Below are 27,994 nucleotides of genomic sequence, written 5' to 3'. Positions count from 1 at the left end.
CTGACATGAAGGCTGTACATTCTTTGTGATATTCACAAGCTTCATTTAGAGATCACAATCCTGCACATAAATCAATTCCTGTACCTTGCAGGAACAGTGTTTTTTAGCTGTGAGTTTGAACCCACAACTTACATATACTAAGAGGTAATGCACAACATTATAGCTGAAAAGGAAAAAATAGACCTCGATGGTCAGCAAACTTTTTTTTTCTTCCTAATCTGTATCTTATTGACTATTGTTCTTACCTTCAATACTCATTGAGAACCAAGAGAATCTATCTGCTTTCCATTAACCATAGCAGTTATTATAGAACTAGATACACAGGAGGTCCTGAATAAGTATCCACTGGTTACTTTCATATAAGACACTGAGAAGAACTGAGAAAATTTTAAAGCACTAGACTTAATGAATCAAAGAAAAAAACTGAAAGTTTAGAAAGATTATCCAAAATAAAAATAAAAAGAAGCCTTGGGACTGGAAAGAGCTCCGCCAGTAGGAACTTACCCATGCAGGCATGAAGATCTGAGTTCAGTCTCTAGAAGCCACATTAAAAAGCTGGGCAGAATGCATATACTTGTAATCCAAGGGTTGGAAGAAGCAGATACAATTGAATCTGAGACCTGAAGGCCAACCAACGAAGCCTAGCTGGAGAGTTCCAGGCCAGTCAAAGACCATTTCAAAAAACCAATTCCGGCAACACCTGAGAAACACCCAAGGTTGAACTACACACAAACACACATACACAGGAGGAGTGACAGAGGGTCTCACATAGCCCAAGTTGGGCTCTAACTCACAATGTAGCTACTAGCCTGAACTCCTGATCCTTCTGACTCAGCCTTCCAAGTGATAGGATTACAAAGCACGTACCACCATGCCAACTAGTCTTAGTGAGATTGAGAATGGTGAGTAGGGGCATAGGTCAGATAGCATAAATACTGGCATGTACTATGAAAACGCTGTAATGATACCCATCATCCTGTATACTAACAAAAAACTATTACAAAAGAAGAAAACAGTGGCAAATGAGCAGGAGGTCAAGGGACTACAATTAGAAGAAAGAGAAGCTGAGAAAAAAAAGCAGCATTTGTGATGGGCTTTGAAAAATGGGTAGGACTTGGGAAAGAGGAGTGGAGGCTTTCCAGGAACCAGAGTGTAGTACAGAGCCAGTTATGAGGATGGGATGAAGAGGAAACCTGGGATTAGCAACTGTCAGAAACAAACAGGAGGAAATTGAGATAAAAAGGGAAGGCCAGATCTGACATTTCCTGATCAGCAGATGAGAATCTCTAACCTTTACTTTGGAAGTAATAGTAAGTAATTAAACTTTTCAACCAATGAAATTCATAATCAATACATTCAAGAATGGAGTACAGTGTAACCTCAGAGCAATGTGAAAATACAGGTATTTTTTACCCTTTCCCCATATCTTTCATTCTTGTAAGCTCAGCCCATGATCATCAGCTCTATATGAGGGAGGGGCTCAACACTCCCTGAAGGGTAGACAGCTGAGTCTTCTCTGTGTACAGGGAGCACTGACCAGAGCATAGTACTTGGTGTTTTCAACACCTTATACACTCCTCCCAATACTCTGTGACCAACTCACTGACCCAGAGCACTCCAGATAAAGCAGGTGGAACCTTCAGGAGTCAGGGTTGAGGACCAGAGACATACCAGTGGATTCACTGGAACTCAGTTTATAATGGTATTCAGTTACACTTTGACACCATCAGTCAAAGAAAAAGTAGCCTGAGCAAAGTTTGCTCAGAAACCAGACACAAACTTTAGCAGATCCTCACAAAGCATAGCCAATACAAGATGGACACAATGTCCCCCACAATAACTTGTAACAACTCATTCACACCTCAGCATACTATGAGCCTGGGATTTCTAATGGAGATTGGGCACAAATGCACCATGTGCTCAGCACCTAGCAGAACCCCAGACTCCCAAGAGGGGCTCGATGCTAATTGCATTATTTGTATGGACAGTCCAGGCTGGGAGCCACTGAAATGCAAGTTCTCAGATTGTAGTACAGGCCACCTTCCAGAGCAGGCTCGCTATGCCAGCTCTCTTGGCATATGTAATCTTAGACCTTGAGTACCCATCATGCTCTGGATTGAGGTACCTGGGCCCCTAACAGTTAGGCTAAGTAGGTACTCCAGAAAATCTGGGGAAGGTAGGTGTGTGACTGCTTTTGTTTAGTAAATTGATTGTAATATGTTAGTTAATTTCATAGTGTAATAAAACAACACAAATCCACTGTTTATAGAACAAAATATGTACTACATATTTTACTATTTAAATGTATCACTATGATCATTTAAATAATTACATACTATCTGGCTGCAATTCTGTCAATAAAAATATAGTCCTCTGTCTCAAAAGATCCCATTTTTGAAATGTCTTCCCTCACTAAAATACAGAACCAAATATCTTCCTTTATGAACTTGTACTGAAAGCAAAACAAAAAAGCCATCTGTCAGACCAGAGGGCAAACCTATTTCTCCTTTTTCTGTCTAGTGGAGACGTGGATCTATCTTCCAAAAGCCCAGTAATCTAAAAGTTGTTATGGTTTCAGAATAAATGAAGTTTATCTCCAACAGGCTCTAAAGAGCGCAAACAGACTAACACAAGAAGGCTAACATTTGCCCCTTTAATTTTGAGCAGTAAAAGAATACTTGAAAATAGGAAAAAGAACAGCCCAAAAATATTTTTGTTTGTTTTGTAAACAAACGACATTTTGGAATATAAATGCCTTTAAGCTAATTTTTTTTTTACAATTTTTTAAAGATTTACATGTTTTATATATGTGAGTACACTGTCATTGTCCTTAGACACACCAGGAGAGGGCATCAGATCCCATTACAGATGGTTGTGAGCCACCACGTGGTTGCTGGGAATTGAACTCAGGACCTCTGGAAGAGCAGTCAGTGCTCTTAACCACTGAGCCATCTCTCCAGACCAAGCTAAAAATTTTTAATTAAAAAAAAAAATAGTATTATAGATACAGATTCTGATGCTGATAAATTTATTCACTGTACTAGCCTACTCAAGCAAACCACCCATGGGAAAACAGAAAAGACAAAATAATAATAATAATAAATCCAGCAGCTTCTGCAACATCTGACTTTGCCATGGGTTCTAGAAATTTATATGCACAAATACCAAAGAGATTGCAGAAATTCACATAGCCATGCATCTGTACTTTCAGCTGAGGGAGATGAGCATGAGCCATATTTCAGGTGCCCAAAGTAAATGTCAGTGGAGCCAGGGACTTTATTGATCACTTGAGCTACTCTGCAGACTCTATCCCACTCACTACCCTAGCTACCCAGAGGGACTATGATTTATCTTCATACAGACAGCACATTTTAAAGCTCGGGTTTGGCTTTTACGGAGACCTCCATAAAGGTATAAAAATTCATATTAATCGTACCCAAATTATACATTGTAAAGACATGTACAGATCAATTTTTAAAGACTGGTTTGACAGTTAAAATATCAGAATAATTCTCATGGATGTAAAAAAAAAAAAAAAAAACTGGGTTTGGGCATTTCAACTAAGCTATAGAAACCACATTAGGAAAAACCTTTGTCTATGTCCACACACCTGAGCATGTCCAAGCTCATCTGATCTCAGAAGCTAAGCAGAGAGGGAACCTGCTTAGTACCTGGATGTGAGAAAAGACAAGAAGACCTGCCATGATACATAATGGAACGTAGGGAGATTGCCCCTCTAGAGGTGGCACAACCAAATCGTCACACACTCACCTTTTCTGTTAAACTTGAGAAAAAAAAAAGCAATATCCTGGGCTGACCATTCAGCAGGAACCAGTACGTATTCACTGTGGAAGGGTCTTCTGTGTGGCCCACAGCTAAATAAGCTGAGTAAGCACCTGATTACTACAACAGCTAATAAGAAACAGGGGTCGGGGAAAGTCAAAGGCTCGGCTCAGAGTTATTTACTATCAGCTCCTCCCCTGCTACCACTCCTATCATCTCAAGAAAAACATTTATTTTATACTATTCCTACACACACACACACACACACACACACACACACGTGCACGCACGCACGCACACACACACACACACACTGAATAATACAACTTTCACTCAACTATCCAATTTCCTAGATGAGAAATTTAAACATTGACACCAGCTAATGTTAGTGTTAAAAATGTAGCATGGTGTGAAAATGTGTTAAGTATACATTCACAAATTGACTTTCTCTCTTTTAAGAAGCACTTGCCTACACTTGGTTTATAGACCAACTAGCATAGTGCTTGTTTAACATGAATTAGGTTCTGGGTGCGGTCCCTAGCACTGCATGAACAGAGTACAGTGGCATAGACCTATAACCCCAACATACCCATAATCTCAGCACTTAAGAGATGGAGGCAGGAGGATCACAAGTTCAAAACTGGCCCTAGTTATGTGACCAGACTCAAGTACACAAAACTGCCAGTAGATACAAATAAATAAATAAATAAATAAGCAAGCAAGCAAGCAAGCAAGCAAGCTGGGCGGTGGTGGCACACGCCTTTAATCCCAGCACTTGGGAGGCAGAGGCAGGTGGATTTCTAAGTTCGAGGCCAGCCTGGTCTACAGAGTGAGTTCCAGGACAGCCAGGGATATACAGAGAAACCCTGTCTTGAAAAATAATAATAATAATAATAATAATAATAATAATAATAATAATAATAATAATATAAATAAATAAAGCCTCGTGGGGGAAAAATATTAAAACAATCTGGCTAGAAAACAAATGGATACAATTTTATTTTCCTAAAACATTCCTTTTTTTCTACATGGAAATGAGAATTCAGAAGAAGAGAAGGAAGAAGAAAAAATTCCTCCTTTCCTCTCTTCTCCTCTCCTTTCCTTTCTTTTCCTTAATAATAATGGTCATTATGAACTACTGACACTGTAAACTTCAGGATATAAGAAGAGGCTGCGTCCAGCAAGAGCACTGCATGACAATGAGTGGTACTGCTCATTGCCACTGCCACCACCACAGCTACAATGTGCAAGAGACCCTATCAGATCTTAAGTGCTTAGATTATGGGTATGTTGGGGTCTATGCCAGTGGACCCTGGGCATGTTGGGGTTACAGGTCTATACCAGTGTATCCTGCATATGTTGGGGTTACAGGTCTATGCCAGTGTACCCTGGGCATGTTGGGGTTACAGGTCTATGCCAGTGTACCCTGGGCATGTTGGGGTTACAGGTCTATGCCAGTGTACCCTGAGCATGTTGGGGTTACAGGTCTATACCAGTGTATCCTGGGTATGTTGGGATTACAGGTCTATGCCAGTGTACCCTGTTCACACAATACCTCACCCAGAACTCACCCAGCTAGCACTCTGCTAACTGGTCTATAAACCAACCAAATGACTGCCTCTTGTGACATAGAGACTAGCTCTGAGCCAAGGTGAGCAGGTATCCTGTCTCTGGATTTCTTTATTCCCTTTTTATTCCTACATACATAGCTCAAACTCTTAGGTCAAATTGTTAATAAACTTTTGGCTCTACAAAGTCACATCCAAAGACTGAAATCTGAAGTCATACTGAATGGTGGGGTTAAAGCAATCCTGAAATCCATACATGTGTACATATGTGGGAGTGAACATGCTTGTCAGTCCTCCAGGGATCTGCTTATCTTTTTCTCTCCAACATCAGAACCACAAGCACAGGCCCGGCCTCCTACGTGGATTCCCAGGGTTCTCGTGGTTGGTATACTCCCTACCAATTGAGCCATCCCTCCCCAGTCTTGTCTTAACTGGCTTTTTAGGTTTCAATATACAGCTAAGACTGACCTTGAACTAATCATCCTCCTGCCTCAGCATCCTGGGTACTATACTGGCTATCCTAAAATCTTTTACTTTTCCTAGTTTTCATGGGGGCATGAACAATAGAGGTCTTTGGGGGGGGAGGGGGCCTCTTATGAAATTTCCTATGAAACCTATCCTAACAGGTATATTTACTTTCTGCTGATAGTGAACTGGATAGGTTCACAAACACTAGAAATCTGGAGAGAAAGCTTAAGTAAACTTGATCTTGGAAGAATATTCCCATAGAATAAGAATAATATTCATTTAAAAAAAAGTATTCTCAGGAATTGAGAAGGGGGAAAATCCACCTAAATACCAATAAAGGGATGTAGGGAAATGCAGAAAACTGTTGGATCATTCACAGATCACAAAGTGGACTAGCAGCACAGAACTACAATGAGAAAAATGAAATCCACATCAACAACCAGGGCACCAGCAGGGAAAGGAAGGAAGAGAACACCCTTTGCACTCCTAATTGCTATGAACTTCCTAATAGGATTCATTTGGACAAAAAACGAAATTTTCTGGAGTCATGTGCATCTTAGTTCAAAGAATGAAATAAAAATAGTATTTACTTTGACTTTATCACACATTATATTGTGTTATTTTCATAGATTTTTTATGTGAAGAAAAAGTAAGGTAATCAGAGAAAAGCTGGATTCCTAATTAATAAGAGATGATGAACAAAACTCATGATATTATATAAAGAAGTTCCAGGGGGCATCATGAGGCCAACTTCAATAATTAAGAAAATTAGTTATGTTCTAGTAGGTTCCAATCTACTTACTTTGAGGCACAGAGCCTAAAGCTAGTTACAAACATATTCCAGATAAATGTATGAAAGCTTTCTAGCAAACAGATAAGTGAACAGAATTAATCCCACTGACTGTTCAAGGGACAGACTGACACAAGCTGAAGGTACAACAGAGGCACCTCCAATGTGGGTACAAGCTTGGACTTTACAACACATTCTTCTAACTGAGATTCTGTAATTATAGCTCTCTGGGAAAGGCATCACATGTGTTCAGTACAGTCAGTAATGTTCATTACAGCGCAGACTTCCTGGAAAGATGGACGCACAGTTCTCTTACATGCAAATCTCGGATTTCATCCTTACATGTTGTACACATATATCAAACTACCACACTGAACCCTACAAAAATATGTACAAACATTATGTTAATTAAAAGTTTGGCAAGGCATAATAGTGCACACCTGTAACAACAGCACTCTGTTTTTGTTTTTGTTTTTGTTTTCCGAGACAGGGTTTCTCTGTGTCGCCTTGGCTGTCCTGGAACTCACTCTGTAGACCAGGCTGGCTTCGAACTCAGAAATCCACCTGCCTCTGCCTCCCAAGTGCTAGGATTAAAGGCGTGCGCCACCACTGCCCAGCTAACAACAGCAGTCTGAAGGCAGAGACAGGCAGATCTCTGTGAGTTTGAGATCAGCCTGGTCTAGATCTAGAGTTATGGGATACCTACAGCTATGTAACGAGACCCTGTCTTTCTCCCTTCCTTCTGTTTCCTTCCTTCTTTCTTTTCTTCCTTCCTTTCTTCCTCTCCTTTCTTTCTTTTTTGCTTTCTAGGGAAAAAAAATTTTTCTCTATTCCTCAAAACAAATTAAAGGAAAAAGGGTAAGAAATCCTTACTTAAGTCAACAATACCTTAAGACTTAGGAATTAACAATATTAAGGGAAGCTTGTGAAAAAAAAAAATCTCAAATTCCTGGGATATGCACCTTGGAAAAGCAAGGAACACTAAATGGAACTTTAATTGCTACCTATCCTGATTGGTGAAAGGGTTCTTAAGAGAAACTACAAAGTCAAGCCATGCCAGTCTTCCCTCTGACTTCACCTAACTCAGGAGCTGAAGATGAGAAGCAACTCTGCTTTGGCCAAGTGGTTTAGATATGCAGACAACCATTCACCATCACAGAACAAAGGCCTTCACAACAGTAAGGCTGTCTGAAACCATTTCTCATCAAATCTTGGCTCACCCAAAGTCAGGGAAACAGATGAAATTAGGGGAAGAGTTAACAACACAGAGAAGCAAATGTCAAAGACCTGAAGAGCGCTGCAGCCAGCCTTCACTCCACTCTACTGAGAAAAGCGCTAAAAATAAAATACATACCATGATCTCCCATCATTGACAGGGAAAAGACATGAACTCAGTACACACACAGACACCACACACACTACACATCCCCACCCCAAACGCACACTCCACACACACACACCCTTACCTTGGATGAATAAGCTGGACAAAATCTATAACATTCCTAAATGAAAATGAAGGCAAAGCACAGAACACAATTAAAGAGAGAATCTTTCGGAATATTTACTTTAGAAACTGAAGATAAATCAATTGGTTCAGCTTTGATTTATATCAAGAAAATTTAAGACAATGTACTTTGCTGAAATGAGACTAAAAGAAGATGGTAAAACAAAAACTGCCAGAATGTTACAAAAGGGAATGAAAAAGGAAAACTTAGAAAAACTAAAAAAATGAATTTGGAGATAATATACAACAGACACTTCATTCATTCCACCCCAAATTACTGACACTTCCTCTTTATATATCAAGCCCTGCCAAGTCAGTGACACAGACAATCTGAGCAAAGCTCACAGGGAGGAACAGGTAGAACTGACAGTTCTGGTAGAGAAGCCACAGAAACCCAGTTATGAATGACTAGTGGGTATAATGAAAAAAGTTACCATGGCAACGTAAAAAGAAATCATACATTAGGGGAAATCCTTGAACTACAGAATAAATGTACATATGGATTATATATATTTTTATTTAAGCATATTTAAGGGCAAATAATAAGGAAACAAAAAGAATTGAAACCTGCGGATGTTGTTAGGCCCCCACATTATGTAAACAAATCTAAAAAGGCAATCAGAAAGAAAAGTATTCAGACTGACTTCTTACCAAATTTAGATGTCAGCAGAGACAACATATTATTCAACTACCATGTGAATAACATGGCTATAAAAGAGATATCATGTGTGTTTCTTATGCCCAGGCAAATTTAAAAAAAAAAAGAAAACTATCTCAAGTTTGAGGGTGTCACTCAACAGAGTGCCTACCTAGCATGCACAAGACCCTAGATTCAAATCCCTAGTGCTGGGAGATAGAGATAGTATAAGTATATTAATTTAAACAAAGAACTCATGCTAAATGTTTTACTACATACAAAATATACATATAATAAAACTTCTGAAAGAAACAAAATGACAAGCAATATGTGTCCTCCTACTACTTACATAAAGTTCTTTAGACTTAACTTGCAATAATTTCTCCTGCTGATCTCAGTATTCAATATGAAATCAAAGTGTTAAAGAGTTCTTAAAACATTGTGAAAATATGAACCCTACCATGTTAAGACATTTTGTTCAATCATCTTCCAAACCCTGAAGATGGCACAGACTACAGGCAGGCTTCAGAGCCTTGGGAGCCAGACAAAAGGCTCTGAGGAAAGGGAGAGCCTTTCTGCAACAGAAGGGCAAGCCAGGGAGATAAAGATGCAGTGTCTGAATGGTTGGGAAGAACAGAGGAAACAGGTTAACTAACTGTGTGAACACAGAAGCAGTCCTGAAGAACCTACTGACAAACACCTGATATAGTCCAACTAAGGGAACACAGTATTTTCTACGTTTAGCCACTAAAAAGACCATCCATAAAACACAGACCAAGAAAAAAAAGCCCTTAATAATTCACAAGTTTATAATGTTTTTAGACTGTTCATCACTCCATACATTCACTGCTGTCTCTGAAAAAAAGACTGCTACAGAAATAAAATATGCATAAATTAAAATGTTACTGTTACCACTTACCAGGAAGATATGAAAAACAGCTTTAAGCCTCGTACTGCCTATATGTTTACAATAAACAACAGGAATAAAATGCACAACACACAGATAAACCACTTGGGAAAGCAGAGATGAGAAATTATACAGATCGGGGACTAGTGAGTCACAGTCAGTATGTTTGCTTTCAGAAAAAGAGATTTATCTGAATACAGCCTCCAACAGAGGCAGCATGCCCCGCCCCCATCAGTATCCTGGACTGGAGAACAGTATGCCCACTGCTGGTCCAGGTAAGCAAGTCTGCGTGCCGCACAGGATGGGAACATAATAAACACTCGTCTTCTCTGAAGATGATAGCTGAGAAATAACATGTGTAATGCTACTGAAAGCTAAATAAGGTACCAAAATATTAACATTAAAATTAGACTGCACAGCCTGGAGGCCACATCTTTTTTTTTTTTCAAGACAGAGTTTCTCTGTATAGCCCTGGCTGTCCTGGAACTCACTCTGTAGTCCAGGCTGGTGGAGGCTACATCTTTAACCCCAGTACTCTGACGCAGAACAAGGAGATAGATCTGTGTCTTGGCTACAATGCAAAACAGAAAGGAGGAAAAAAAACAAAACAACAAACAAAATTAATTCATTAATTGTAAAACTTGGAAAGTACCAATAGTAAATAGAATAGAAAATGTCCAGTGTGGTGGCACAATCCTTTAATCCCATTAATAATCATGTGTCTATATGTACATATTTTATGTCCACAGAACAAAAACCAACTGTATATTAGGCTGTAACAAATTCTAAAATATGAAAACAGTAAAGGTCATATTCTGTCTAAAAGACATAAAATAAGGAATAAATAACAGAACCTCATTCCCACAATCACTACACTAAAGAAGCTAAGGCAGGGGAACATGAGTTCAAGGATAGTCCATATATGTCATGAGGCTGTCCCAGAAAACCAAAAATTAAAGAGAAAGGGGTAATGATGAATATCATAATTTCAGAATTTCTAACAAAGATAACAAAGAGAAGAGATATGCAAAGCCTTCAACAGTTCTGACTTAAGAAAATATTAAAGAACTGAAGGATTTTAATCAGTCAGAAAAAAGTACCAAACCTAGAACAAATACAACAAAAGGGATTGAGTAAAGAACATGCCAACAGCATTCAAGGGCCACAGATCAATAAAATTAGAAGTCAAGCTGAATGTAAAGAGCCCACCTGCAATTCCAGCCCTTGGGAGGCAGGGGCAGGAAGAGCAGGCTGTTCAAGGACATCCTCCGATACATGAGCCCATCTCAAGAAAACTGAAAAAGGGAAGGAACTAAGAGGGATAGAGAGAGAGGAGAAAAAAGAGGGGAAGGAAGAGAGAAAAGACAAATATGTGGCAGTGACCAAAAAAACAAGTATGCATGATAAAATCAAAAATACAAGAGGCTAGAGGAAGATGATTTTGATGCTAGTTTAAGCTACACAGCACGTTGGAGCCCAATTTAGGCAACATAGTGAAGGGTTCTGTCTCAAACACAAAATTAAAAAAAAAAAAAAAAAAGCCAGAGCCCTACCTGATACCAGATGCAAAGATCAAGTCAAACTGGACCAAACTGGACCAAAACGAGGCATGCACCACCCAAGTAAAGCTGTAAAACTCCCAGTACAAGTGAAAGAGAGCAGTTCATGACCCTGGATTTTAACCATGGTTTCTTAACCTCTGATACTGAAAGTAGAAGCAATAAAGAAAACTGATAAATGAGGCTTCACATAATTAGACACTTCTCTGCTCAGTACAACTTTACATACACCAAAGTCTGTTGGATGGTCTGACTGTTCTCACCCAACCCCATGGGATTTTTTGCCTGGGGCATCCTTTCAAAGTTCTATAAATACATTAATGTTTAAGTTTAAAGTGATTTTAAGCCAGTTATGGTAGCACATCCCAGCAAGATATGCTAAATAAGTGGCAGCTAATACTAAGTCCATTTGAAAAGCCATATGGAAACCTACTTTATAAAAGCTTCCTAAAATATATACATACATGAAAGTAATCTAAATGAAGTCACAGTATAGTGGGGTAGACAATGCCCCAAATGGACATCTTATGCCAGCAAGTAAAGCCTCCAGTGCCATGATTACATCATGACCAAAGGGGCCCTATGGACCCCGCCTTTCCTCCCACTCAGACATCACAGGTTATTGCCAAGGCAACTGGTTGTTCTCTACAGCCTGGCTATAAGGCCCTATTGCTAAAGACAGCACTTACTCATGCCATCAAATACAGAAGCTTCACCCTGCTGACTAGTGTTCACAGTGCTGAAAGATACATTCTACCACAGAAGAAAAGCAATTAACACTTTTCCAGCTACATGCCCTGAACCTACAACAGTGTCCTGGCTGCAAGAGCCACTGGAACAACAGTGGCACTAATGTTACAGGAATAACTAGCACTTTTTACAATGTGAATTTAAGGTTCACTACGTGAGATAGAACCCATACCTGAAACTGCTAATGCCACCAAAAAACTGACACTCAATAGGCCATGGGCCTAACCTCCTATTATTATTATGCCAAAGGAACACAGAAATAAAATGACTCCTAATGACCTATTACTGTACCCACGAACCCTCACCAAAGAAGCTGTTTCTTGCACTAGATGGGAATTAATAACAACGTATAGAAAATGAGAGACTTTGGAACACTCAGTCCTAAATGGGATGCCTTCATCAAAGGCTCCCCTCAAGACCCTGAGATCTATGCAGAGGGGGCAGTGGAAGGACTCTAAGAACCAGAAGTGATGGATGACTTCAAGGAAATAGTTTCCTCTAGACACAAAAGAAATGATGCACATAAGAGCTCACACAGACTGTGGCTGCAAAACCAAGCTTGTATAATTTTACCCAGATGGGATCCAACACCGAGTGAAAAAAATAGACATAAGGTCCCACCCGCAACCAAGAAGCTGTTTGTAACTGATACCTGCTGGCAAAGGGCAAACCAGTTCTCTAGAATGGAGTGTCACTGGGTACATGAACCAAACTCAGAGTAGCCCCCATGCTCAGGAGGAGCTAGCAAACATAAAACGAACTCCATGTTTTTTCTGCGCGAATTATTTTTCATTTTGTTTTCTTAGTTTTTTATTTTCATACTTGTGTTTTGTGAGAGAGAGAGAGAGAGAGAGAGGGAGCAAGCGAGAGCGAGCATAAAGTTGGTTGGATAAGGATCTGAGAGGAGTTGGAAGAGGGAAAGAAATATAATCAAAATATACTGCAAGAAAAAAACATTTTAAATAAAAATAAAAAATAAAATAAAGTGATTCTTAATATTCTAAATTAAATAACTAATGTATTTGTTAGGGTTCTTTATTTATTTTTTTTTTTGAAGATACAATTTGGGGCATTTTTTTGTTAGTGTGTTTTGTAGGCAATTTAGAAAAGAATACCTAGACTATACAACAGAAGCCTGTTCAATAAAATGCGAATAAATACAAGATCATTTTAATGGGTGTCAGACTGTCATAATCCAGTGGGGGCTAAAGTGGACCAAAGCAGTAACTTGCCAACAAGCATGAAAGCAACCCCATGTATACGCTTCTGAAAAACAGTCAAATGTTAAATAAGCTTACAGCAATATCACACAAGTGTACAGAGAGGCATCCCCTACAACACTCACCACAGCACTGCTTCTCAAACTGTCTAGATGGAATTAAAGTAAAAATTCATCAAGTACAAACAGTAATATAACCAGTTCTCCTGGCCTGTGATTTGTATCATTTTTGCCAATTTCTATGGTACTACCACAGCTAATTTCAAACTGCCAAAGTGAAGGCACCGGATTTTGTAAAGCTGAAGTGAAACTTGTAGAAGCAGCTTATATGAGCTGATGCAAACTAGCCACCTTCTACATGATTCAAATACACTGGGGATAGCCCAGGATGTGCCAGACCCTGGGTTCAACCACAGAGATCTATATACAGACATATACACATATACACCACAACACTACAATGCTAAAAAGCTGTAATTATAATGTGAGGTTTCTATACTAACATAATAATGCACAGTACATATTATTGAATAAAATATTACATATTGAACACCTTGTGGACAATGTGAATGACATGCATACTTCATTACCATGTTCAAAAAGAACCATACCACAATAATAACAACACTAAATTCTATTTAGCATATGTATACATACATGCATATATAAAACAAAACGATAAATAAGATTTTCATGCAGTACCTAGAACACAATAAGATTTTTATTTTAAAATAGAATATACCAAAAGATGGACAAATTTGGCTTGATAATAAAAAAAAAACACTGAATAACAGAAAACAGGGGGAAAAAATCAACCAACAAATAAAAGTTACATCAATTTCAGTAAATATGATAAAAAGCAAATCTCTTTTTTTAAAAAGATATATTTATTTATCTTATGTATACAAGTACACTGTAGCCGTCTTCAGAGACACCAGAAGAGGGCATCAGATCCTATTAAAGATGGCTTTTAGCCACCATGTGGTTGCTGGGAATTGAACTCAGGACCTTAGGAAGAGCAGTCAGTGCTCTTAACCACTGAGCCATCTCTCCAGCCCCCAGCAAATCTCATTTGTATGCTTGGAGCACATAAATAAGCAAAAGAAATGAGGATACAAGTCAAAAAAACAACAACAAAAAAAATGAAAAATTCAACTAAAAACAAATATGGCCATGATAACTGTCACTAATCATTGAATATAGATCTTCAGATTTCAAATGCAATGATTCCCCATAATACTGCTCACAGTGGGAATTAAATACAATTGTTTAAGAATCATATTGTTTTTTCATATCTTCTGACACAGAAATAGAATTTATATATATCAACTGTTTAAAAAAAAAAACCTACCTACCCAGAACTTCATCAGGTATTATTTGAAAAAGAAACACTGAGTATCAAGCATTATGGTGAATGTTTTTAACCCCAGCACTTAGAAGGCAGAGAAGCAGGCTCTTTGAAATCACTCTTATGAGTTTGAAGCCAGCAAGATCTGCATAGTGTTTCAAGACAACCAGAGCTACAGGGTGATCCTGTCTCCAAAACAAACAAATAAATAAACAAAAAGAAAAGAGAGACAGAGAGAGAGAGAAAGAGAGAGAGAGAGAGAGACAGAGAGACAGAGAGACAGAGAGACAGAGAGAGAGAGAGGAGAAAAAGAAACAGAAAACCTACATGTCAAAACAGAGAACTACTGGGCTGAAGAAGTGGCTCAGTAGTTAAGAGCACTTGCTGTCCTTGCAGAGGACCCAGGCTCAGTTCCCAGCACCCACTCGGTGGTTCACAACCATCTGTGAGTCCAGCTCCAGGGGACTTGAATGCCCTCTTCTGACATCCATGGAAACCAAGTACACATATGGTGTACACTTATACGCAAAGAGTAAAATATTTCTTTAAAGAGAAGAATTGAACAAATTCATATAATTTCTCTACACAGAGCATCATATACACATCTCAGATGTAAATGTGAACTCTGCTCACACCACATAAAACATGCTCACAACAGTATTAAACTGTTCACATGATCACAGCTGTGCAAGAAACACTAAAAAATACAACAGAACAGAAAGGGACAGTACCCAGAAAAAGGTCCTAGTTCTTAGATTATATTGAAACATTCTGGATATATTTATGAATTAATTTTAAAACCACTTTTTCAATTGTGTGTAAAAAAAACTACATTTCTAAAAATAAAAAAGACAAAAATATAATAAACAGTGTTATATACTCAAAGGTTAACAAAAATATAGAGTATAAGAAAATTCTCAAGTGAAAAAAAATGTTTTCTTGTCTCAAACTTAAACTTTATATTAAGTGCAATGTTTTTCTCATTTTTTTACTATATTAGAAAAAACTAAACCACTTGAGAAAATATTATGTTGATCTATAATTCTAAATAGGGAATAAGTCAATATAAATTCAATACCACCAAGGAAGAATACTTTTACTAAATTTATATAAATATAAAAAGTTAATTCTGTAACCAGGTGACTTGGGTCTACTGATGCCCCTCAGAGGATACATATTAATGTGAGGAGTAATTTATAGACTCTAGGGATATAGGAAAACCCTAGAGAAGACTCAGTTCCCAACGTATGCATGGTCTGGAGCACAAGTCCTACAAAAAATATGTTTTTCAAAGCTCTTTGGTTTTATCATTTCCTGTAATGAAACAACTCTACCAAGAAAATGCAAGATGCTAATTAGAATCCAGGAAAAGCTATGGCACCTATCACTGGTGATAAGAGACAGTGTCTAGCATTGATAAACATTTCTAAGGGAACATCTTAAATGACCCAATATAAGAAATGTAAGAATGAGCACTCGAGGGGCTGGCGAGATGGCTCAGCGGGTAAGAGCACTGACTGCTCTTCCGAAGGTCCTGAGTTCGGATCCCAGCTACCACCACATGGTGGCTCACAACCACCTGTAATGAGATTTGATGCCTTCTTCTGGTGCATGTGGAGATAGCTACAGTGAATTACACCGGAGTGAGCAGGGCCGGAATTCAATTCCCAACAGCCACACACATGATGGCTCACAGCCATCTGTACAGTGTATTCATACACAGAAAATAAATAAAATAAATCTTAAAAAAAAAAAATGAGCACTCAAGAGACAAAGGCAGATAGAGCTCTGTGAATCTGAGACTAGCCTGGCCTACATAGTGAGTTCAGGACAGCCAGAGCTATAGAGTGAGAGCCTGTCTCAAAATTTAAAGGGAAGAATGTCCACAGAGCATTGATTGTTGGACACAGCAAGTTCCTTCCCCTCCAAACTCATCACCATAAGCCAGGAACATGCTACAAGGGCTAAGTTAAGGCAAATCATTAGCTCCATCAAAAAGTGAGTCATGAAACTAGAGACGGGTGTCAAGCATCTTTTTGTTCTAACACCCAGTTCTTTCAAATTATTCATTTTCTCAAAATATATTTTCCCACATTTTGACTCAAGAAATCCCATGCAGTTTTTATTGTGCAGCTCCATTTTCAATGCTGGTCTCAATTAGATACTGGGCATTCCTGAAAACTGTTAGGGAAGAGGGCAGGCAGGGGTGATTCACTCAGAGAACAGATGCTCAGCAAGCACCTGCTGTGGGCTCAGTGCTCAGTGTGCAGGTCCATATCCAAGTCTTTTTTAACGTCTACACTAGAGAACCGGGGATAAGGTTCAACTAGAGGAGCACACAGGAAGTCTTGGATCCATCCCCAGGACCACACTGAGTTGAGCATGGTGACCGAGGCCTATAAACCCAGCACTTAAGATGGGACAAGTGGACAAAGATGGCTCAAGACACCCCCTCATAACTTATTACAGGAGAGCAGGGTTCTCAGAACATATTTCTAAGTACCTCAAAGAGTTGTCAGAAAACAAAAACTAAGAAAAGCCATGGTGCAGCCAGGCTGTAAACTTTCTTTTTAAATGTGGATGGCTCTTTCTAAGACTCTGCTGTGCATAAGCTCTGTGCTGAATACTTCTACTCTGCAGGAGAGTGACTAAAACACAAGCCAAACCCAAGCTTCCTTGACTGTGTATCTCCCTGTTCACCATCTGAGAGAGGAACAGCACTGTGAGGAGAGAAGGAAGCTCAAGGGATGCACTAGAGAGAGCTGGAGATGCAGCACTGGCCTGCTCTTCATGACTGAGGCCACAGAGGAAACGACTGATGTTTCTCCTTGGTAGTGTTCTCCTTCCAGAGACTGGTGAGGACACAGCCATGGGGCCCTACCACAGCAGCACCCTCTGCCTTTCCCTACACCTTGGATCCCATCTCTGTCCTCTGCCCTGGGGCTGTTCTGGCCCTAAAACTGTCCAACCACAAACCCAAGAGCAAAGCCAAGAGCCTGATTCTAAGATTACAGGAAGACAGCAGCCCAAGGAAAGCAGGTCTTGGCAGTGTCAGTTACCAGCCTGGCACTTCTGGAGAATCTGGCTCTTCTCAGCTTTCCTAAGACCTCAGTGAGAGTCCTGATGTTGCTTCTTTGACCACAGCCCTTCTAGAGATGCAGACAAGTGACATAGGAAGTTGCATTCTTGAGGTTCCTCTTAACTGTGCACATGCCAACTAGAATGGTGCAGAGGTCAGAGCATCAAACATCTAAAACAAAAAAGTATGAAATTCTTTCTATACAGATCCCTGTCACAGATATTTTCCTGTGTATACTATAAGCCCTAAGAAGATAGAGTACCATGATACAGTGATGATGAACACAAATGCTCTGCTTACTGATATATCTTTCCTGGATGCATCTTTCCTGCTAGCTTCAAATGTAAAAGAGGTCTGTCCCTGCCCCAACCCTTGCACCATATCCCTCTTTGGAATATGAAGCCCTCAATGCCCACCTCATGAGACCCACCAGTGATCACTCACAAAAAATGGGGAGCAGAGATTATTTGTAAGCCCAGTGAGACAACAACCAAAGGACCAAGTCAGAGGAAGCTGGCATGGGTAGTTAAAAAAAAAAGGACCCCTGCATAAGCAGACAGGGCACAGCAAGGCCTCTCAAGCTCCACCCCTGTGCCGCCCAGGATACTGCCTTTCCTGCAGGAAGCAGGAGACCCATGCTGATATGACAGAAGGATTTTGATACCACTCCCTGTGAAGACAGAGCTACTATCAGCAGCACGCCAGGCGGCAGGAGGGAGCGCTGGACATGGACAGCTAAGGCCTCATTCTCAGGCCTTGTTTATTTAGCACCCTGTCCATCCCATTACCACCACTAGCAGAGCTGCTTGTATCACACTGGAGTTACAGCAGCAAGGAGAGAGAAAATCCAAGCCAGGCAGCAGGGCCCACTAGATTAGCAATGCTTCCTTGTAAAGCTCCTGAAATGGGAGGCGGCGCCCTCCCCATTCCCACATACTCAGACCCCTCATCCACAGAGCAAAGTAACTGAGATCCAAAGTTACAAAAAAGAAGAGTTTCTAAGTTCACATGGTCCTTGGAAATCTTTCTCCCCTAATTTCTTCATTCTATGTCTCTACAGAAAAAGCAAACTAAACAAATGAATAGAATTACCCCCTAAGATAACTCTATAAGGGAGAAAAAAAAAATCAGGACAAATAGGACAGGAATACTGAACGCCTTTTACAGGTTGGAGGGAGATACGCTTCTCTATCCAAAACACACCATAAGAGCATTTGATTATTTCACAAAGCCAATCTGCCATTGTTTCAAACCATTATGTGACTTGTGAATTCTCAAAAATATGCAAGAGCTACAGAGTGAAGAGTTAAGTACTTAAGTACCCTGCAATTCTTTTAAGGGCAAACTATGAACAAGAATTAAAGTCATTCTGTATTATTAGAACAAGTCACAGGAAGTGGGTCATCTCTCTAGGACAAGAGGAAAATTGCATCTGCCATGTGCAGAAAGGATATACACTTATTACAAGGCAAGCACTCTGTGAAGTATGCTAAAATATCAATGCAGGTGGCAAAAAATACTACTGCATCTTTACCTTGAAACACACACATGTACCCCTGAAAGAGTATACCCCCAGCTGATTGGATAGAACAAAAACACATCCTCCCTAACGATCTGTACAGAAATGCAATCAGAAAGAGACGATATAATGGCACTCAAGTAACTGAAATCAGAGTGTTCAAAGCACTGCATAAGGAAGATGTGCTGTGGCATCACACATGCTGACAGCCCACAGGACCATCCCCATTCCAGCAAACACATGGTATCCTATTTGCAAACCCAGCAGCCCATTAGATTATCCTGCACTGGCTCACTAACTCTCTGCTGGTAATCATGAACCAATCTCAAGTCCCTGCCCTCTGGAAAGGAAGGAAGAAGTTGACATTCTGTGAGGTAATGATGTATTTTGCTTTGCAGACCATAGTACAAGGGCAAAAGAAAGCCAATCGTCTCCTTTACTGATCAAAAACCCTTTCCTTGTAATGTGTCAAAACACCCAACTTCCCTTACCAGCTCACTGCCACATGATGTCTGACAGAACCGGGAAGTTCTCTAAGTCTGAGAAAATATTTGTGCAGGGCTGTGTAAGGACCCTCACTAGCGTATGAGAGAATAAATGAATGGGTAATATTCATGTTGGGTACGGTATCCACACCGGTAAGCCTGAATGTGAGCAAAGCTCAAGCACCTCTCCAGAAGCTGCAGCTACCAAGTGCTAAATGCCAGGCAAGAGGCCAAGGATAACGCTGCTGCCCATACAGCAAAGACAGTGTAAAAAAGGAATATTAAAAACAATGGCTGTAAAACACGAAAGAAATTCTAATTCTAGCTTTTAACAAGTAATGACCAAAAAAAAAAAGCAAATTCTTAGACAAAGCAATTCATTCATGTTTTCAATACTCCAAAGGGGAACAGGGATGGGGGGGATCATAAGGTTATCTCCAAGAAATACACATACTGGGCTCTAAACGTAACTGTTCACTTCCGGTAGCAGAGCCAAATCACCTGACTCTGCCTCCTTTTCCTTAATTTGTAGATCAATTATCGTTCCCTTCTGCGAGGTTTCAGGAATATAATGACATTAAGAACACTTCAGACCCCAATGCACCACAATCCATTAAACACTTACTTGAAACTACTTTGTTTCTAAAGCAATCCAACTGGTCACAATCCCAGATTAACCCTGCAATAAATGAGTAAGGGATTCTGAAATTTCAAAGGTCTTGTGTGTCTAACAGCACTCCAGTGGAACAGCTGTATCTACTACTTTTCACCCTGAAGCAATGTGACAAGGAAACATTCTCAACAGAAAGTGAAGGAGAAGCTGAGAAACCACAAGCATTCCACCTCCTAAAGCACAAAGCCTCTTACTGTGTGCCCTAGGTGGCACTACTCAACAAAGAGGAGTGGAAAATGGCGAACATGCAGATGATACCCATTAGAGAAAAGCAGGAAAGTGACATCTATTCCCTCCCACTGCTCTACTTTCTAGTGGGAATCCAGCTGGCGCCACACCCCTAGTAACTGAAACTAAAGTCAAGGTAATCACATCAGCTAGGCTTGGTGTGATGCTAAAACATAAAGATCCAAGAGTCACCCACCATCTTGACCCTCCAGGAGCTTCCATTCCAGTAGGAAACAGACCAAGGGTCATCAGCAGCTTTTCAGTTACAAGCAAAAAATGGCCGGTTTGGAAGAAATAATACACATTTAGGAATTCGAATTCTCCTGACCATCTACTTTCCCCGCCTGAGGTAATTCCAGAAGGGCTCCTACAAGTGGCCTATAACACGTTTTGCCTTTGCTTTTTTATGAAGATGCGTCAGAAAAAAACAACCAGCAAGGCAACACAGACAACAACTAAGAGAAAACAAGCCTGGAGACTCGCTCTGTCCTTCCTGTTGGCACATAACTAAGCAGCATTTCATGTAGCACAAACTTTGCACACAGAAGCGCTTAATATTTTCTTTATGTGGACAACATCTGATAGGTGTCTGTTATTTCTTAATATATGGCTAGGAAGAAATTCTGTAGGAAAAGTTTATTTTCCAGTAATTGTAAGTATCTGTTTAGTTGATGGCTTTGAGAGCTCTTCATAATTTTATTTATGGACAATGCTAATTTTGTTCTTAATACTGAACTATAAAGAAGCTTAACGTGTAGCTCAGCAATAGAGCACGTGGATTAGCACATTTGGGTCCTTAGGTTCAATCTCCTACACGAAAAAAGTAAAAAGTAAAGGCTTTTAGCAATAATTCAACGCTGTCTTCAGAAATGACACCTAGCTATGAAGGCTGATCACAGACCTAACTAACAAGGCAAATTCTGTTTGGAGCTCATAGTACCATAATATCTGTTTATTTTTCTGTATAATGTAGATTCACAATCACTTTAGACTCTAATTCATCCTGTCAATATGTGTAGGTCCTTTTGCCTTATTGCCACTCATTAGATAAGAAATCAGTCAGACGTGTACATATCAGTGACATAACAGATCAAATGTGATCATGGAATGTCCTCTATTACATTAACTACAGCTGCTGACACAAAACAGTTGTCCGGATCTGAGAATAGCTTTCCCTCATGTTACTCCATTCAGCAAAACAAGAGAAAATGTTCTGTTTACTGTGCAGTCAGTTACTGCCACAGATTTAATTACCAACAATCGTACATCTTGCCTGCTATTGCTATTTCACACTTCCCTAGGATTAATTCTGCACAAATCTTAATGACTACCTAAAAGCCATTGTAGAAGCTTCCCTTTGAATATTGTCACTGCTTGCTTCTTCAGCCAGGAAATGAGAGTTTAAATCTATTACTACAAATCTATGCATCCTCCTCAACCCAATACACCAGGTCTGCAGGAGACAGTCACTCCACAGTAGGTCTGCAAACAGCCCCTCTGCCTTCTCAAGGAGAAACATTCCCAACCTAAAAATGGCTTTTCTCTTTCAAGACATCTCCTTGGCTCTATGTCAGTACTTCAACAACCAATCAACAGTCCACTAACACCAACCGAGTAACAGTTCCCTTCAAAGAAAAACCGACACAGATTCTAGGAGCAAAATCATCCTGAAAAATCCTGTTCATTTTTTCTCTACTACAAAGCTTGCCTGGATCATGAAGAAAAATCTTTTCCCTTTTCCTGCTAAGTTTAGTATGGCACATATAGCCTCATAGTTACAAAAGCTGTTTCAGGTCCTTAAAATTTCATCTGAAATATAAACACCATCTTTATTAAAACCTTCTGAAAACTGAACACCTCGTAAAGAGGAACTGAGTCAGTTTTTCTAAATAAAAAAGAAGCTACCAAATTTATTCCTGGGAACAAAGCAGCTACTAGATTGCTCTGGTTCTCTTTTCTACCCCTACATACATATGTTTGAACAGATTTACACAGAGTAACTTCACAGAAAAACCATCAGCAGGGTTTTAATTTAGGCCAAAGTTCTCTGAGGAAATGACTTAGTACAAGGCTGACAGATATATGACAGATAGGCGATCCACATAGCTCCACGAAAAGTCTTACTCTGAAGACTCTGTCACAGTCAGCCCCTACGGCTTGAGTTTCTGAGGGACATCCCATTTTAGCATTCAGATATAAACACTTTGTTTTCTCTTTTTTGTTTGTTTTAAGGAGGAAATACATCCCAACAAACATTGATATTTAGAAAACGTACTAAACACTTTAAAGATAAAAAAGCACTGAAAAGAAAAAAAAAATGGTCAGTCTTTATAGCAATACCATACTTTGATATCTCCAATATATTTACATTCGAGGGTTCAGGGCAACCAATCCTGACAGCTACTGAGGGAGAATTGGAAGGGGACTTAGATATGCAAAAGGCCAACTTAAGTTGGACACAGCCCCAACTCCCAGCCTTTCATGTCCCTTCCTGCTTTACGCCTGCAACTTTCAATACAAATACCAGTTCCTAACAGTCTGTACTTAAGCCGCTGAAGTCCCCTCATGTCAATGTACATTAATCACAAGAATCATTTGATAGTCCGAGAAGGACTATTAAAATTTTACTATGATCAATGCATAATGGAAGAAAAGCATACATAAAAGGATAAAATGTATAAACTAGCCTTTATACAGTAAACAGTAATCAAAGTATAGAATGGACTGGCCTTCCTCACACTGACATTCTATAAGCATGGCTGACTCTGGGCCTCAACTGGTCAAGAGGATGAAGTAGGAGGACACAAATCTGAAGCTTCCCTTGACAATTTAGTGAGACCTTGTCTCAAAAAGTAAAAAGAGAGTGGGGGCTCCATGTTGGAACACTTGCCTACCAAATGTGAGATTCTGGGTTTGATTCCTAGTATCAAATACTGTTCCCATTCTAACATACCCAGCATAAAACACATCTAACTCATGGATCAAAGAAGCATATGTGATTTTTTTTTCAAGATCACAAAATCAATTATCAGCTAGCACTGATTAAGACCACTCTTGCAGATCTGTCTTAGAAGCTGGACTGTAGAAAAGAACAAAAGAATACAATCTTACCCTCATGAGCTTGTAGAGTGGAACACATAAAAAGGCTGAAATGTCTATCTTACTCCTTTCAAAAACCAAATGCATATTCCATTTAAGAATAATCTAAACTTGTCTGCTTTCAATAGGAAGAATCCATCAATAAAAAGGGATTGCTAATTTGATGACTAAGGTCTACAGAATAAAGATTTTAAGCACATGTAAAAAGAACAGGTCAATGAGGAGAGATGTGCTATCTTTAAGAAACTGAATAAAATTTCCTAATGAATATCTACAACCTAAAGCAGACATTCAGAGCTATTTGTTCCTCAGAGACTTGAAGACAAATCAGTAATTAAATGCTGGGATCTGTGTACCTCCAACAAAAATATCTAATGAATATTCATGATATTCAACTTTATAGGCAAGACAATATACTTTTACACCTAGTAAGTGTTAAGTATCAAATATCTTCTACTATATCCTATATAGAATACAAAGTTTTCTTTGAGGTGTCAAAGAAAACAAACACTAATATGAAGAAACTAAATAGAATAAGACAAAAGTTACTTAAGTTAAAATGAAACTATACTGTGGTGAAATGTCCGAGATTATTCTTCAAGAAGAAGGAGATCAAAACGTATAAGCGCTATAGAGTAAATGTGGAACACACTGGCATACGTGCTGGATGGCTCAAAAGAGCCCAAATTTTACTGGCACACTTGATTATCTAGTCAGATATCCAGTTTTATGATTCGGCTATATTTTAATAAGTAAGTAATTAGGTGACCAATACATTGCACCACTGCAGAACAAACCCTTTCCATGAGTGTCAACCCTGAGTTAAAACTTACATTGAAAACAATTTTACACAGAACTTCAACACAAGTGTGATCCTTTCATGTAAATAAGCAATCAAAGATATAAAAAGAACTTTAAAATGTGATGAAATACATTCTGTAATCTCGTTCGGATGGATGTTGGTAAAATGAACGAAAGAACTAGGAAATGAAGACTACTCACAAGGCAGCAGACCAGGAAGGAGCCCCTCCCCTAAACACTCCCTTTTTCAATTCAACACTCATTTTCCTGCTAAAGTCATTCCCAGACACACAGAGGGAAATTTACACTTAATGTCTATCATGACTACACAAATAGTGTGGGTACTGCACTTGGGAAAGAAGCCTATCCCAACCGAGGGCAGCCGTGATTGCTAACGATGTCCAGGGCTCCCACTTCTGACAGAGAACCATTTTAAATGTTGCTCATGAATGTAGGTGCTGAATAAATGGCAAGTTTTCTGCCACCTCTAACAGTCTGTCTTTGATGGGTGAGGTGGGGCCAGGTTAAAACCTGCTCCGATCTATAATCAGTGAGGGAGGGCCACCGCACACTTATTCCTACCACTTTCTTAGCAGTAGAACTGTGGGGGTTTTCCCCTCGGGAAATCATTTCCACCTTCATTTTTTAAGGCATGGTATATTATTAAAATACACAGCATGTAATTAAGTATCTCTATAAGTGTATTCCCCTCTCAGGCATTTAAACCTAGGCCCTCTGACAAACCTAACTCATAGCTTCTGGGAAACCTCGAGCTGTCAAATTTCAGGCAAACAACTTTGGTTAACGAGACCTCAAATGCCCTGTTCCTAGCTAAACACAAACATATGAAGACTGTAAACAAAAGAAAATTAAAAGCCAGGTCTAAGAGAAAATCTCTAAAACACATGTTTTTCCTCTTAATTGTATACTGGAACACCATATATTTATTCCACTTGCCCTTGCTTTTTCCTTCTCAATTAAAAAAAAAAATGATAAGACATCCCATTTTCAGCCATGAGAAGAAACAGAAATGATGAGTGTGTGCAGGCTTACCCAGTTTCCCCATTGCCCTGCTTATTCCCTTGAGACCCATCTTTCCATTCAGCCCCTTGCCTTCTGTTCTTTATGAACACTTTACATGTACACATTTACCTAGCTGGATCTCAATATAAAGACCTAGGTTAAGGGAAGGAAACAACACTGGTAACCATCTGTGATTATGATACGTTGCTCCTGACTATAAGCCATCCAGTACATAAGCAGTTCAGTCCCCAAGGTAATGGGTTCCTGGAGCCAGCAGATGGAATGCTCCAGATAGCAAAAAAATAAAGGGGGGAGGGAGTGTTCACAAATCCCAACTAACAATGCAATATCGTTTTCTTATAGAAATGTTTGAGAAGCGTTATTTTTACTCATACAAATAAACACAAGTGCAGACATTTTTCAGGCCTGCTCCTGCAAAGCAGTTCATGCTTCCTACCACAATAGCAATAGTTATGTCATGCTATCTTGTACATGAACCCTGATCGCTTGATTCTGAACATTCTCTCAGAAATAATAATCAATATAGTTCCTATTTGAAAATAGCATTTTTTTGCTAATTTTATGTTAAGGCAGAATGTTGGATTGTCTCTTTTTTTTTTTTTAACGAGATCAGAGGGAAATTTTCTCTCACTCTTCCCGTTTTTCTTGGAGCCCAGATGGCAAGATACTAAAATGTCCGTTTTAAACAAAAGGTTTCTGTTTGTTTCCAGGAGAGTAACTGAGAGGCTTGCTGGTTTCCAGTAGAAACTGCTGTGAATTCAGGCATACATCTGGGTCGCCTCATTAAACAAAAGATACCCGTCTGCTGTCAACAACCACACAGTACAACACTCCCGGATCCTTCATCTTTATCCGGAAGGAATGGTTCATAGAGACGCCTGTCACTGGCCATGCAACTCTCTGGGGTCACTCCTGTCAGTGGCCTGGTGGCTCCGGCAGAACACATTTGGGCCAGTCTTCCCGCCCCGCCCCTGCCCAGTACATTAACCCGGGTTTCTTTGGAGCGCCAGCCAAGGCTTCCTCAGCACCTTTCCTAGCAGAATCCAGACCCGAGTCTGCTCCCCGTTTCCACCCTTCCCTCTCCACCCATAACGCGCCACAATGGACGCTGGCCGGCCACCGCACAGCACGCCATCGCCCACCCGCGCCGCTCGCGCGGACGCTCAGCCGTCCCGCAGGACGGGGTGCTCGGAGCACGGCCCTAGCTGACACCGAAAGCGCACGCCGCGGCTCCGCGCCCGGGAGCCCCGGCCCTCGGCCCCTGTGTGCGCGCGCGCGGGTGAGGGTGCGGGCCGGGGACGCGCGCGGGGAGGGCAGCGGCGAGCCGGGGCGGGGGGCACCAGGGCCCAAGGGCCGCACTCACCCAGCAGCAGCAGCTTGAGCTCCCGGCGGGCGTCGCGCTTGTCCCTGCGCAGCTGCCGCTCGATCTCGTCGTTGATCCTCCTGGCTTCCTTGGCCTCCTCGCTCAGGCAGCACGCCATGATGGACTCCAGAGTCATTCTTCCGAAGTGCCTCGCTGCAGCCCCGCCGGCGCCCTGCTCACACGCGCGCACACACGCCCTCCGCCCTCGCTCCCCCGAGGCAGCGGCGGCCGCGGAGCCCCGCCGCCCGGGCGCGCGTCAGGGACGAGCTCAGGGGAGCCGCGGTAAAGAAGGCGGCCGGGCCCGCAGCCCAGGCGGGCAGGGGACGAGCGGGGCCGGGGGCCGGGAGCCTGGGACGCGCGAGGAAAGGCCGCCGCGCCCGGCCGCGCTCACACGCCGCCTTCTCGGAGAGCGCGCGGCCCTCCAGGCACCGCCGCCGACGCTGCCCGAGGCTGTGCGCCCAGCGGCCCGAGCTCATCCACCGAGGCGGCCCCGCAGCGAGCGACCGCCGAGACGGCTCCGCGCGCCCGGCGCGCCCGCTCCTCACCGCCGCCGCCGCCGCCGCCGCCTGACACGGCTCCGGGCGCCCTCGGCCTGCCCGCGCCCACTCGGCTCGCGCGCAAACCGGGCAGCCGGCCGCAGCGCGCTCCCCGCCTCCGCCCCCGCCTCCGCCGGACGCCCACCCGGCCCGATTGCCAGGCGCGCCGCGGCTGCTCAGTGCTCGCCCTCCCCCTCGCCACACACACACATTTTCTCCTTTCTCTGAACTGGAGCACAGATCCGGGAGGGAGGCGGCGGCGGCGGCGGGAGGAGGGCGGGCGCAGGGGGCGGGCGCAGCGCAAGGGGCGGGGCCGAGGCCCCTCCAGGACCGCTCGCGCTCTCCTCGCCCCGCCCCCGGCTGCCCGCCCCGCTCGCCGCCGCCGCCTCCCTCGGTGAGAGCCCCGGCGCGGCGGTCACGGCCGCTCGCGTGGGTCCGGCAGGCTAACACCCACCTTCGGCTGCCGCGGGCCGCCGGGGCGTGGTCGTTGAGAATATGGCGGCTTCGGCCTGCCCTCCGGCCGGTGGCCCTACGGAAGCCCTGCCCCGAGCCCACGCGCTTCGCTGCGCCCCGGGCCTCTCCACAGCCCTGCCGCCCTTTCCTATTTCTAAATCGCCATTGGGGAGAAGCTGCC

General features: G+C 41.5%; 1 protein-coding gene across 1 annotated transcript in view; it reads right to left on the bottom strand.

The window, feature by feature from the left end:
- Nucleotides 1–27,199, bottom strand: part of LOC116103624 (guanine nucleotide-binding protein G(q) subunit alpha) — a 263,445-nt gene extending 236,246 nt beyond the window's left edge. The window contains exon 1 of the mRNA XM_031389842.1: nt 26,825–27,199. Coding sequence (XP_031245702.1) covers nt 26,825–26,960 — 136 coding nt within the window. The 5' untranslated portion in view covers nt 26,961–27,199. The remainder of the gene's footprint in view (nt 1–26,824) is intronic.
- Between the last annotated feature and the right edge of the window lie 795 nt (nt 27,200–27,994).

This window comes from Mastomys coucha, unplaced genomic scaffold, assembly GCF_008632895.1.
Source record: "Mastomys coucha isolate ucsf_1 unplaced genomic scaffold, UCSF_Mcou_1 pScaffold21, whole genome shotgun sequence".
NCBI lineage: Eukaryota > Metazoa > Chordata > Mammalia > Rodentia > Muridae > Mastomys > Mastomys coucha.
This window is presented reverse-complemented; position numbering and strand designations above follow the sequence as displayed.